We start from the raw sequence: 15225 nt of genomic DNA on the forward strand, positions 1-15225 counted from the left end.
TATTTAGCCAATAATTCAAATGATTTAATTGTCTTAAACTTTTTAGTTTAAACACAATTTTGCTCTCCTCCTCAACTTGTTTAATTGGCGCAAGTTTGTTCTTTACATATATTAATGCACCCCTGCTATGTCTGTTAAACTTCACTAGCTCTTTGGTATCTGTGCACTCTGCAAACCTTATTCTCCCTCATTTTCTGCATTTAATGTGTGATATAGTGTGTGTGTGTGTGTGTGTGTGTGTTTGTTTCAGTTTAAGCTTTGGTTTATTCCATTTTTCTCACATACAGTCAGCTTGCAAAAACTCACCCAGGTAGCCAAACAATAGCAGAAAGACAAGCAGGTGAATGAGAAGAGAGAGATGGAGCAATATCCCATATTTTAAAGTGGTAGCATAACTCCAGACAGACAGAGGGATAAATGTGAATTTGTCATATATAGAGAATATTCTGGCATACAACATATACAGTACTCTATACACGGATATGAACTATGTTTCTGGTTTGTGTCCCCTCTTATTTTGGGATCTGTGTAATGTCTACAGTCCCAGTTCAATCATCCTACTGGTGCTCAGGTTAGTATTGATATGTAAAAATCAGATACCAAAGTTTGATCATTTATCCTGCTTTATTTTAAAAAACAGAAATATTATACCTGCACCTTTAATTTGAACTGTGGATGCAAGCAAAACCTGACCAAGTTCATCACATCACAGAAAGTGAACTAAGTGCCGAAAGGCCTGACAGACTTTAAAAGCATTACACCAGTGTGAAACGCTCCTCCAGCTATTACATGTCTGAAGTGTATAATGGTCTTTTGTGAGTGTGCGCTTTTGTGCAGATACACATTTTCCTGTGAAGTGACTCTTCCTTGAGGGCACTGTGACAGGCTCACAGTTTTGCATTTGATACTCCATTTGAGGTCAACACCTGCGTTTCCATTGAGGTCGTGTATTTTTAAGTGAAGCATAACTTATTTTAACTTGAATGCATAGCATTACTGAATTATCTAAACCACTGATCTTTCAAACTATCTATAATCAGATTACAGCAGATTTAGAGGCTTAAACACGAATGGAGCATACCAGAGCTTCCAGAGATATTAATCTGAGTTACACTACTGTGCATAGCCATATCCGCAGAAGTGCCTCCGCTGTGATTGGCTCTGCTGTAAGACGAGCACTGTGACCGGCTGAGTGGATAATGGCATGGTATCTCTGTTACATCTCACCCACTGTTTGTTTTTGTTTTTTTGCAAGTGGCACCTAAAATAAGCCAAAAATAGCAGCAGAGCACCGTTCATGTGCCTGAGACATACACGACTGCTTTGTGCTGGTCATTGCTCTCACTCATTAAAATAGGACTGAGACATCATCCCTCTATGGACGGATACATATATACATACCGCAGCTTTTTATCCTCTGTCTCTGTTTCTCCTCCCCTCTTCTTACTCATGTTTTTCCTCACATGCACTGTCCCTCTAGAGTAAATGCAGCAAACCAGTAGTTAACAACACAAATAAATTGGATACAGACTCTGGTGTATTTCCAGTGAAGTGAATACAGAGCTGAGATTTGGGGAGGCAATTAAACAATTTAAGATGTGTGGGTGAAGCCATACAGCATGAATACATGTTGTTTGGAGTGACTAAAAAAACCCCAAAAAAGCACTAAAATTACATTTATGTTAAGACCATGAAAGGCCTCTTATTGTATCATTTCTTATTAGAAATCTGAGTGGGTACAGTGTGTTTAAACAGCTGTCAAGAGCTAAAAGTCCAACCCCGCTCTAAGGTTAGCTTCTGTTCCACTAGCGCTCAGGTATAGGTAAAAGCGCATCGTCCAAAATGTACAAAGCTGATACAGAAATCTAAAGAAACTCAATTAAATAGTGAATTAAAGGCAGTTAATGAATTTGAGTGGAAACAAACTCTTTCTTTCATTGTGTCATTTGTTTAGTGTTCCAAAGTTTTCGTGTTAATTGTCCATAATTTATCACAAAATTAACATAAGAACTATAATTGGTTGTTAAAAAAATGCATAGCTACTACTTATAGAAATATTTTGAGTAATCTTTGCTCAAAAGCTTTAAGTGATACCATTTTTTTTACATGACTCTGTACTTTGGTGCTGCAGCAGCTATTTTCCAATCCTTTTTCTAACTGCATTATCATGAAGCCCAGTAAAGAATGCTCCCTTATGAATGCCTGTGGTACTGTGTCCCACTTAAAAACAGTTTCTGTATTTTAAAGTATGTCCAGCTATGATGCAGCTTTGCTAAGCCAGGCGCTGTCTCAGACACTAAAAGAAATCATTTCATATTTTCAAAGTGTCCCAAAAACAGCCTGGCGACTAAAGAGAAAGAGGCAGCAGGGCTACAGTGATGGGAAGAGCAAAGGAGAGTAGAGGTTACAGATGGAGGTTGATCTGGTCAGATGTAACTAGGAGGGGATACGGTCCAGGAAAGGGGGAGGTTATGGAGGATTGGTGGGTGGAGATGGAAAGACGCCAAGCACAACCAGAGAGGGCAGGATCCAGACACGGAAGGGAACGGAGATGGGGAGAGGGGGCATACATGTCCAGGAGGGATATGACCAAATCATAACCTCTGGATGTGGATGAACATACAGAAAACAAACAATCTTGGTTTAGTATGTTTCAAAGAGCACAAAGCTTTTATGCTTTTGTCTAAGATGGTTTGTCTAGTGTCTAGAGGAACTTGAAGCCAGCTTTTATTAAATCATCATATTAGAAAGGAATTAAATGGACTGACTTCTTAAAATACTGCAATGAAGTCAGAGGCTTCAGTTAAACCTTCCCTATAATGCTTTAATTTGTAGATAATATCCAGAGGTAATGAATCTATATCATTGAGTATTCACATTGACCAGATAGGAAGCCAATTTTATCTACCCAATTCTTTCATTTGGTTTCTGACATGGTGAGAAAGATACATCTGTCACTGTGGCCTCAATGTGTGTCACACCAACCGCATCTTAATATATATTTACACTTGGCTTTTAAGCTTCAGCATCAACAAATTAACATTAGTGACCATGTTGGAATGGAGACAAAGTGACAACAAAATATGTCTGGAGACGAGTTTAATAGAAGCATCTGAGCAGTTTTCAGTTGTCTGAAATTTTTAAGACTAGACCAAGAAGTTAGGGAAGATGGTATTGAAAGCTTATTGGTAATTTTGCAGAAGTGAAAAACCTGTGTTGACATATTTTAGATTTATTGTAATTTTTGATATTCAATAGATGACCTTGTGGGTCGGTCGATAAGTCCTCCTCTTTGATCCATACTGAAATATGTCAATAACAATCGGATGGATAGCAGTGAAATGTTGTAGAAACATCCATGGATTCTTTAAGGTTAAAAGCTACTGACTCTGGTGATTCTTTTCCTGTAGCACTGTCATTTCTTTGTGAAATGTCTTGACAATCATTGGATGGATTGCTACGAAATCTGGTACAGATATCCAGGATAACAGGAGGATGAATCCTTTTGGTTTTGATGATTTTTTTCCCCAGGTCCATATTGCAATTTGTCTAATACTTTGGTTTACAAATACAGTACAGCCTCACCGAGCCGTAGTTTTTGAAATATATATGTCTGTGTTACAGGTATCTTCTTTTATCTTTCTGTCTTGTATGAATGTTTAATTTCTGGCTTTCCCTGTTAACTCTCATACTCTCTCTTTTTACTGTCTCCTCTCTGTCATCCAGGAGGATTTTCGGAATAAAGTTCAAGATTACATCAAGCACTACGCCAGATGATAGAAGCACCGACTACTTACATCAGCTTGCACCAACCAACCAAACTGCTCTACCTTGCCTCTGCTTATCTTGGCCAATTCCTTCCCCCCAACACACCAAGCCCCCCCCTCACCCCCGATGTGCGTGAATCAGCAGCTGACTCTTTGACTCATACTACTCTCTTCCTCTGATACCACTGCCCCACCAATGCCCCCCCCCATCCATCCCTCTGTTCCCCCCAGTTGCAATAAACTCCACATTGCAGGAACAAAATAAAAAAAAGAAAAAAAAATGACGTGTTTGAAGAAGGACTTAACTCTACAAAAGAAAATACGCTTTAATTATCCTATTTGATTGAGTGTTACAAGGACAAGAGTTCATTGTGGGGAGATCACTGAATGACGCCGCCTCGCTAAGGTGTCCCTGAGCCTGTCAGAAAGCACGAACGGGCAAGGGATGTGATGATTCACCGGCGTAAAAAAAAACGAAATAAATAAATAAAAGAAAGTCACATTTAGCTGTTTTAAAATTTGACAAATTAAGAGAAAGAATATGTTACTATCAGTTCTCTGTTCCAGTGCCTGCCATGTATGTGTTGCTAAAGAGAAAATGCATGTGAGTTCACATACATACAGACGCAGTGTCCCATGTCCCTGTGGTATAAAATGAACGCATATACACATTGTTGTCTATTACTCACACACACACACATATACACACACACTCACGTTGGAAATCCTGCAGTCCCGAGCCCCACTAGACAGCATGTGAATGACCAGTATCATATCGTCCCATTCTGTTGTCACTGTCCTTGCATGTTCACACACTCACACACACACATACATACAAACACACACACATGTACACACACTCATGCAACTCTCATACAGACCTTCTGTGTGTTTTCAGCTTAATTGGGATAAAGTACGACTACTTTACCACGGCCAAATGTATTGAACTGTGTAGCGCTTGTTCTCCCACTTCTCGTTTTTCATTTGCCCTCCATCTGTCTCTTCTTTTTCGCACACACACACACACAGTCACAGTCACATGTACCTTTTTCCATGGAGGATGGAGATGTTTATTCATACTGATATTATAATGCAATCAGGAAGTATTAAGATAGCGACAGTGAACTTTTGTTGTGTTGGCTCTGAGAAATTGACTGTCAATGAGTAAGGGGCTGACTCAGCTTTAATTTGTGGGTGTTTGCATCCACTTAACATTTAACAGTGTACAAATTGTTGAGCTTTTTTATTGCAGTATCCCAGTTGGATTGAGGTCAGTTTACTGAACAATCCGGTTTGGCCATAACTGAGTTTTTATGTTCAGTATCTTTGTCCAAAAAAATTAGAGGACTGTGCACAGGAGGACCTACGAGTCCTACACTGTTCACCAATTATGGATGGGGATCGATTTGAAACGCCCAGAAAGCTGAAAGTGCACCTAGATCATTTACTCTCGATGTTGCCGGAGCACAGAGCCAAAACAACAGAAGACATTTTACTCTCCTAATATTTGACGGCTACACTGAAGGTTAGGCTCTCATGCTGGTTGCTGTGGGAGATTTCGTAAGCTATGCTTTAGAGCTTATCTTTCTAGAGAAACGGTACTCCTGAAGTCTCTCTCTCACTTTGTGTGTATATGTATGGGCTTTTTTTTTTTTCATTGTCTGGGTGTGTGTGTCAGGAAAGATCAGTGGCAGAGGTTCTGATTTAATCTCGAGAGCCGTTGCGCATTGTCTTTTTCTGCTTTTGACATTTCCGAACGAATGGAGGCGCCTACCTTTACACTGCAAGTTACATATCAGGCTAAACAGCTAGTGAGCAAGCAAGTGGGGTTTCATGCAAGTGTGCTAGCTAGGTAGTGAGCTTTCTAGTTAGCTAGCAGGATAACAAGTGTTTGTTTTTCTGCCAGCCAGTGTGAGAGACACTTTCTTTTCACCATGTATTTATAGTTAATATAACATGGCAGGTTAACCAATAACACACCCTCAAAGTTCTCTCGGTAGCCAGTTGGCGTTCTTACAAGTGAATTAGCTCATTTGCTACAATATTAGCTCACTCACTAGCTAGTTAGCTCGATAGTTAAAGGTTTACTATGCAGGATTTTACTGAAAAACAATGTATAGATTCACTAGAAGTGTGTGGCAGTGTATTTATCAGCAGAGACCTTCCTCTCTGCTTGTATTTTCTTATATTAAAATGATTTTACTGTGTTTGGGATGCTTCTGGGCTGCAACATTTGAGCAGTGGGTGTGTAGCCCCCACCCTATAACTGTTTGCAGGTTATGAGCGACCAGGTTGAGCTTGTGTTTTTATTTATTTCCTCTGCTTCTCCGTCTCCGTCCTCTTCTGTGTGCTGCTCCTCTGCTGCCGGAGCACACGTACAGAGCATAGAGTGAGTGCCTTTATTTTTGCTTACAACATAGCCGCGGTGAAACAATCAGTAAATGACCCTGTTCTTACTCTGATTCACGGCTTTGTTCTTGCCAACACTGCTCGCTCTCTTCATTCACTCTTTAGTTCTTGACCACTGCTCTCTCTCTCTCTTGATCTCTCATTAGGCCAAGGAGCAGGGAGCAACTTTGAATGCTGTGTATTTACAGAAAAAAAAGAAAAGAAAAAAAAAACATGAACCAGCAAATCCTGCATAGTATGCCTTTAATTTGTGAAGGTGGCGCTGTTCCATTGCTATATTGAGTAATGCTCCAGACTACATGACTCTGGGGATTCGGAGCAAATCAGATAAGGTCAAACTGTTTTTTTGAACCTCTGCCATTGTGGAATATGGCCAATAGAAGCAAGTCCATGTCCATATGTGTGTGTGTGTGTCTCAGAGACAGGAAGAGAGACCGTATCACTGGCTCATCCAGTGATGCGGTCTTGTGTTTGTGTGTGTGTGCTATAGCTAGCGTTGTGCCTCCGGTTTGAGTCGTTATCTCTGAGCATCAAGACTGTTCTCACTCCATTCTGCTTTGTGTTCACATGTCTGCATGAGGCGAAGTCAATGTGATCTGCCAGCAGTGCATTTTACTAAGGATGTCAGAAATGTAATCGTTGAAGATTAACTTTTTATGTTTGAGATTTGTGTATGCGTGTGCGTGCGAATGTATGTGTGTGTGAGTGTAAAGACTGAAAATCAGTGCTTGTAGAGTGTGTGTGTCTGTATGTGTGTGTGTGTGTATGTGAGTGTGTAGGCACTTACAGTATGATGTGTTGAAACAATGTGACTTGTTAGCATGCTCTGGCTCCCTCCTGCTCCTTTTTTTTTTTTTGTTGTTGTTCTTTTTGTTATTCCGGCCCAGGGCTCAAACAGCTCAAATTATTATTGTTTTCCGAATGATAGCAAACAGACGACAACAGACGACACTGGCCTCTGCCAAAGTAAAGAAGCTGACAATACGACCAAGCAGATGGGACTATAGGCTTTTTCCCAGCATGGTTTCGGTCCAGTCAAACCTCCAAGGCTAAAAGTAACTGCCTGTTAAAATAAAGCCATCATGAGTAATCACCGTGGCAGTTCGTTTTTTTTTTTTATGGTAGTATTTTCCTCTAAGGATATGGTAGCCCAATACTTGCAGTAATCTTAGCCTTACTAATTCTCTGATGTTAGCTTGCATGCCCTTCATTTTGGCAGTGAGCAGTGTTTTTTTTGTTTGTTTGTTTGTTTTTTTGTTTTTTTTGTTTTTGTCTCTGCTTGGGCTAGCTCCTCATATTTGGGCCAGGACAGAAGATTGAAAACCTGTCCTTCTTCTTCAAATCCTCAACCGTTTCTTTCTCAGATTGTATATCCATTTTTTAAGATATATTAAAGAGAATATAAATGAAACTAATTTGTCTTGTTTTTTTTTCTTTCAACCTGCGTTCTTCTCGATAATTTAAACGTTTCAGTTGACGGACATTATTAAAAGGTAAAAGTTGTGGATTGATAAAATTATGCTTGGGTTAAACTAATGATTGACACTATGAATTAAGGACTTCTGTGTAAGATTTAAGACCTGTGTGGCATCTAGCAGAACAGACTGGGCAGAAATTGAAAGTAATATTCATAAGTATGTTTTAGATAGTGTGTAATCACCTGGAAACAAGAATCATAACCTTAGAATTATTATAGGTTTTTAGGTTATTTAATAATTTATTTTAGGGTCTATTTTTTTAATGTTATCTAGTTTGTACCTTCCTTATAGCTACAGACTTGTAAGAGGATGATGATGTCAGGTGTATTCAGTTATTGCTAGATGCCATTAAACCTTACATACTGGTCCTTTAAGTAATCACTTTCTGTCAGAAATTTGACTGAACAGTCAAATCATTATGTGGAATTACGGAGGATGAGGAGCATCATGCTGCATGTTGACAGTATGGATTGTTTTATTGAACACAGAGGCTGACAAACACCACCTGGCACACACACTATAGTCTCTTTTTTATCCCTCTGGGAATATGAGAGCAGAGATTTATAAGGATGATGTAAAGTCTCATTTCAATTCACTTCATTTGTACGTCATGTTCTGTATTAAGGCATTGGTTGATTTGGATAGTAGCGCTAGAATTTGCATGATGTATTATGGATGAAATACACTGAGAAGTAGCAAAGCTGTAATGTTTGCCATTAATGCTTACAAAATGATACATGTTTTTAATCCTGTTAAATCAATTCTGTTAATCCCTTCAGTGCTAAATTACATCATACAATTATTTGCAGAATGCCTTTTATACAAATAATACAGATAGGGAGACTGAATAGACAAAATATTTGACTTGACACATTATTGACAGAGCCAAGATAAATATGTAGATAATACAATTGAATTAATAAAGTACATATTTATCAGAAAATGTAGCTTATTCTAGTTTTAAGCAGCACATTCATAGAGCTTAATAGTTCATTCTTGACATCGGAAATAAAAGTTGACAATTATGTCTTACCCAAGGTCTGTTTACTCAGTTTCCCCTGGAGTTTTCAGTCACATCAGCAGATGGAGTTGCTTTAGTCCCACTTGATGACAAATGAACCATCTCCACTTATCTGCTGATGAAATGGAGCTAAAAGTTTTTTGTAATTTCTTTTATTTTTTCAGTGGTCAGCTGTGTTATTGTTACTTCGTTGAACTTTGTTGAGATGTACTGTACAGAACCAGTCAAAAGTTTGGACACACTTTTCAAACTGTCAAACTTTTGACTGAACTTTAATTTTTAATTCACTTGTCTGTCTGTGTGCCATTTAGAGCTGTGCATTAACAGCCATTCCTGCTCTTACCAGCCTAGAAGTGAGCTACACTTTCCAAGGAGTGGGCAGAGTGTTCATACGTCATACATCCACATGCATCCACACAATGTTGAACTACATCTGACAGCAGCCTGCCTCTCACACATTTGACTCGGCTGAGACACACACACACACACACACACACACACACACACACACACACAGTGGAGACATCTGTCAGTCACACACAGCCAGTCATTACATCTGGTTCTGGAGGAAATGCAGTCATACTGTACACTTGCCCCGTGGCTACACTGCCTTATGAATGTCCTGTATGTGCTGTGACAGCTGACAGCCACAGCTAGGTAATGAGATGGCTGAATGTTATAATATTTCTGCAGTTTCCTCGATATCCAGGTCACAACTCACCTACAGTGCACGCTGAGCCACAACGCAGTATGACTCTGTCACACTTCAATCTTCTTTAAACAGCTTCAGTTAATTTTAAGTACATATTTTCACTTCCATTTGCCTTGGAGAGGAGGTGCAGAAATCTTGTCTCTAAAGGGTTCCAGTTGACAGCGCACCTGCCAAACCCATTAAGATTAATGGTTTTAAATGATGGGTCATTTGTCACACAAATGGGCTGCAGGCTGCACCGCTGTAACCCTAGAGCTGATTTTGATCGATGAAAGAGGATCATGTCAAAGCCTGAAACTGTACTCTGCCTGTTTGATAAATTCAGTAAATAACCATATTTTAATACAAGTGAGACAAAGTGGGACAGATAACTTTAGTTTAGTTAAACAGCACTGATTCTTTATTTGTGTTTCGAACCCTGTTGTATAAAATGGTTTGTTTTCCAAGTCAAAAAAAGGAGAATTTACTTGATTTGTAGAATGAGGACTCCTGTTTATATCTATCACATTTCCTCACACAATCTAACAAGGCAACCAACGGGAAAGGCAATTAATGATTGTAATTAATATTAACTACATCTTTGCAAAGCTTCATACAGGCTGGAATTACACAGGGTTTCACATTTCAGTACAGGCCACTGAATGAATGATATAAACATCAACATTTTAAGAGGCACATCTATTTGCAGTGGCTGTCTGAAAAGATGGGCTTCCACATTACTTATTTATACAATTTGGCACCAATTCATAACAGAGGATGTCCCCTTTTTTAAAATGGTATACACATGACAGAAGGTAGTGAACCAAATCACCAGTTTACAACTCCCAAAGATGACTTTACTATTATGAGCACATAAAAATATATAAAAGTATTATGTAACTTCTGCAGCAACTGCATTTGTACTCACTAACCTCTCCAGACTGACTTGTTTAAGATTTGATGATAAACAGAAAATACTGTAAACAATAGAAGTTAGACATATTGCTCTCTCTCCTCTCCATCTTTCATCCACTCTCGTCCTGATGGGTTTTTTTTCATCACATGATGACAGAAATAATCTTTCAACGATGTACAGTAAAGTCAGTATAGCAGAAAATATTATTTATGTTTCTCACCATCATCATCTGGTGCATGTGTGTGTGTGTGTGTGTGTGTGTGTGTGTGTGTGTGTGTGTGTGTGTGTGTGTGTGTGTGTGTGTGTGTGTGTGTGTGTGTGTGTGTGTGTGTGTGTGTCTTTCTATCTTTGAGAGAACCAATTTATTTCAACTGAAAACCAGCATTGTGAAGACATTTCGCAGGTCCTCACAAAACTTCAAAGAGCCATTTGCAGGGTTCAGACTTGGTTTTTAGGTAAAGGTTAGAGGTGTGTGTGTAGGTGTGTGTGTGTGTGTGTGTGTGTGTGTGTGTGTGTGTGTGTTGGAGGGTGATCCAGCTTACTTTTAGCTAACAGGCAGATCAGGTTATTATCTTATTATCATGGCAGCTATATAATAAAATACTGCACTTTCAATTTTCTGTTTTTTTCATTGTCCTTTTCCCTCCTCCTGTCCTACTATTGTTTCTTTTTAATAAAGATGATCTACAGTACCCTTCGATAAATGATATATATTCAGAACAACTGCTGGCAGGCTGATCTGGCCGTTGTTAGCTGATTTTGTATGTACAGAGCGGGGAGGAAGAGAAGTAATGTGTAATATCAGTCAACTCCAAAGCCAGATGTCAAAGGTTTATCTTTATTCTTTATTCACTTCACAGTATATATGTGTGTGTGTACTGTATGTGTTAATGTGTGTGATTTCTGTCTATCACTCTGTATGTTTGTTGTGTTGACCTGGTGGGTGTTTGGTGCCAGCTGCTTATTTCCCCTCCTGCTTCTCTGTCTTCTTCGCTCAGCTGTGTGCAAAATTTCATCTCATCCGCCACGCTGGCTGATTCTGGCTTTTTCAAACTTGTACCTCATTTCTGCACATTTTTTACGTAACTATTGGCTCTAACCGCTTTCATTTGCAGCTGTAAACTCTGCAAGAACCCCAGGCAGAAAATGTATGGTGGAAAAATGGGGTCCAAGTCAAAAATTGAAGGGGTTATGCCTCAGCTTCCATCCCTGGATTGATATACGGAAAAGGTTGACAGTGGTTTAAGAATTTGCATGAGGACTGAGCTGAACATGAACTGCAACATGTATAGCACCTGCCTGAATACCAGTAACACAGTGCTATCTAGTGATATGTATACTTTCTCTACTATCTGCTCTTTCTTCTTCAGAGCCACTGTTTTTTTTGGAGAGACACAAGAGTGAAAAAATAAAGTAAAAAACAACCAACCCAGAAGCTCAGGAATATACACTTCTTTCTGCTGACAGTCTCTCATTTAGTAGATACAATAATGACCATTGTGAGACACTATAACTGAGTGTATAATGTTTAGGGAGAAGGGAGTGAGAGACACAGTGTAACGTGTAATATTAACTATGAGCAGAGGTATAGATTTAACCATTTTGTGGCTCAAAAACCATGCAGTAATAAGTAAGTGACAAGTGAGAAACTTTCCCAGCATTGATCAGTGGCTTCTGAACTTCCTGTCAGCTTTGATTCACCTCCACCAGCTGGGTAGAGCAAAACTCAGGACATAGAAAATCCAGAGAAGGCGATCCAGTGGCCATATTAATATTTCACTCAACTTCTTTCTGTTAACATCAGATTATACAGACAATATTAGAGGACAGTGTTTATAGGGAATTTAGTATGTCAGCAAATCAAACTGAAATTGTAAAAGGGACATTTTTGAAAAAGTAGGAGGGCCATGTCCCACTGTCCACAACTACACACTTGTATCTCATCCCCGTGTCATTAACTGTTAGGAGTGATGGCTGAATTTGACTGTGAAGCAGCTGCAAGAATGTGACATTCACAAATTGTTGAATTGATGGTAAAAGTTGACCTGCTTGTGTAAATATTACCTTGCTGTTATAAAATCTTCTTAAGTGGGTGTTGATGAATTTATTTCAAATCTCTCAACTTCCACAACCTCACAAAAGCTATTCCAGTGTGAATAATATCAAAGACGCTGATGATGTCTTTCAAAATGGCTGTATGTGCTTGAACTTTTCTCCATGATGGATGATGGAGTTTGAACAGAGACAGAGTGATACAAGCTTGTTAGTTTTGTTTTACTAATTAAACCCAAGGCAGAAAAACTCACCTGAACCTCTTTTTCTAATCTTGTGTGACCTTGCTGATGCTGTGACTAATTCTGCCTCATTTCATGTCTCTCTTCTTTGCCATGAGCCAGTATGAAAAGTTTTAGTTTGCCCAATTACCAACACAGTGTGCTCTACAGATACCATCTTAAAAATGAAGGATGGACACATGAAAACTTTTTCATGGAGATGAGATATGAGTTACTCCTTTGACTGCGTGAAGGGAGAGTCACAGTTTGTGTTTGTTGTCCTTGTGTGAAACGAACAGATGTATACAGGCTTGCACGTGTCCATGTATGTTTCACTCTATTTATGTGTGTTTGTGTGTGTGTGTGTCCAACAGTAAGTGCCTCTCCATTTCCTTTGTTCTGCTTCAAAAGCTGCCCACACACTCGTTCCAGCCGTGGGAGGCTTTTCATTGTGCAGTGAGATTAGCTTGGCAGGCTGCAAACAGTAATACATTGAGTCATGCCAACTTAAACAGAAGCAGAAACAATGACTACATCACTGTAATTAAATAAAGCTTCATCTCCAGTGTTATTGCTTTGTTGAATTGGAACAACATTAATGTCAGACGAACATGACACTTCTGACATTGTCATTTAACCGGGCTTTTAAAATCAGAGTCGCTGAGACTAAGTGTGAGGCCTTGAAGATTGATATGCATGAATCACACTACACACCACCAAACTAATCTGGTTCAAGTTCAATTCTACGGTGCATTTTCATGCAGATGTAGTACTTTACATGGTGATAGAAGATTAAACGATCAAAAAAGTGAATACATTTTGAACAAGAAGAAAAAAGAACAGCGCCCACAAGATGCACATCAGATTATTATTTTTTTTAGCATGCAAACATATAGCACTGCACAGTATTATGCATATCTAGCTCAGTATAATGCACACCCACAACACCATAAAAAAGAGCATTATGGATGCCAAAGAGCATTGCACACATCCAGCAGCATTATGCATACTTACTTAGCTTATCACTTGAAAAAAAAAATACTGTCAGCTGTCAAGTTGTGATATTTTAAAGTCCACCTCCTCTCACGACTGTCTTTTTCTTTTTGTTCCTACTGTTGGAATATTTAGGTTCAATGTGCAGAATAATTACTTTACAGTGAAGTAGGAGATATCTTGTGTTAAACTTCTGAAATGAAAGAGTTTTGCATATTCACAGTTTCTCAAATTTTTAATGAGAGAGAAGGAGAGCACAGTGTGTGAAGGATTTTATGGAGGCAAATATACAGTTTTTTCTGGAAAGAACACACATTATTGTTCCAAGCAGATCATTTTTTAATTCAGTGGAACATGAGTCAAAAGATACTCTGCAGATGAAGTGGCCCGGTAACTTGGAACAAGTTTTATTATACATATATCCTGTCATCAATAAATCTACTAGTAGCTAATATTACGGGGGAATACATTAGGTGAGTCCATATCATTCATCATCATTAACGGAAAAATCTACTCAAACAGCACACAGTGACAAGTTTGGACATGCTTTCTCTTGCATCCAAACTTTTGACTGATACTTCATGTTGATAATGAACGTTTTGCAGATAAAATATGATTTGTTTTTGTTCCTCTCCTTCCTTCCCGTTCCTCGCTCCCATCCTCCCTTTGTCTGTCTCCCTCGACAGGATACCTGATTGCATAGTGGAGACTGGTCTGATGAAATTGTCTGTGATCAAGAAGATAAATTGAAACACCATAGCATATGTACCCGGTAATTTATTTCTTCACATGAATTTTCATAACATGATGAGATGGAAATGACAGGCATATGGACAATTATGGGGCAATTATCATCTAAACGCTTTGAAACCACAGTGTTACAAGAAGCAAGTATGAGGCTCTATTTATATTTTCATAGAGCCAACAGAAAACCAGTTAATCGACTTTTTTGGGCAGTTCTTGTCAGGATCTCATCTCCCAGGCTATTGGCAGATTGAAATGTTGCTTGCGGTTCCGCTGGGAAATCACGAGCTAGACAGAAATACACTGGAGCCACTTGGGAAAAGGAGGAATTGAATTCTGACACACATGCAGAGCACTAAAAATACCATAACATTACAAGCTGACATCTGTGAATGACATTATGCCGTATGTTATTAACCTATGGGGACATGAGGAGGAGGCGAGCGGGAGCAGCCTCTGATGTCACTGTTTCTTCTTCCACCACTACTGCCACCCCCCCACCCCTCCTCTCCTACAGTCTCCCCATTTACATCCTCGCAGCTGATGAAGAAATTAAATGTGGCCGAAATTAAATGGGGCTCTTCATCAATACAAAGTACACAGTGAAAACATGGCTACTGTGGAGGAATGTTCATATATGGGCCATGAATGAAATGCTCCTTTGACTAGCAGACAGCTGTCCTCTTCCTGGCTGAGCTGATCTGGCTTTATGATTGTTGCCATAGAGACAGTGCTAAATTAAACAATCTTAAAGCAATGTTGACAGAGACAAGGTCACATTGTGTTCATTACCAGAATAACTTATAGTGGTTCAACTCTTCCTTCAGTCTACACCTGCACTTTGAGCTGCAACTGCTATCTGCTTGGGGTCATCAAGCTTGTCAATAGATCTGTTGAATAAGACAACCACATCTCCTGGAGTAAATTAATTGA

General features: G+C 39.1%; 1 protein-coding gene across 1 annotated transcript in view; it reads left to right on the forward strand.

The window, feature by feature from the left end:
• Window positions 1–7582, forward strand: part of ube2f (ubiquitin-conjugating enzyme E2F (putative)) — a 62869-nt gene extending 55287 nt beyond the window's left edge. Inside the window, exon 10 of the mRNA XM_053329018.1 lies at window positions 3727–7582. Within this exon, the coding sequence (XP_053184993.1) occupies window positions 3727–3777 (51 nt within the window). The 3' untranslated portion in view covers window positions 3778–7582. The remainder of the gene's footprint in view (window positions 1–3726) is intronic.
• Window positions 7583–15225: the final 7643 nt, after the last annotated feature.

The sequence above is a fragment of the Scomber japonicus genome, chromosome 11, assembly GCF_027409825.1.
Source record: "Scomber japonicus isolate fScoJap1 chromosome 11, fScoJap1.pri, whole genome shotgun sequence".
NCBI lineage: Eukaryota > Metazoa > Chordata > Actinopteri > Scombriformes > Scombridae > Scomber > Scomber japonicus.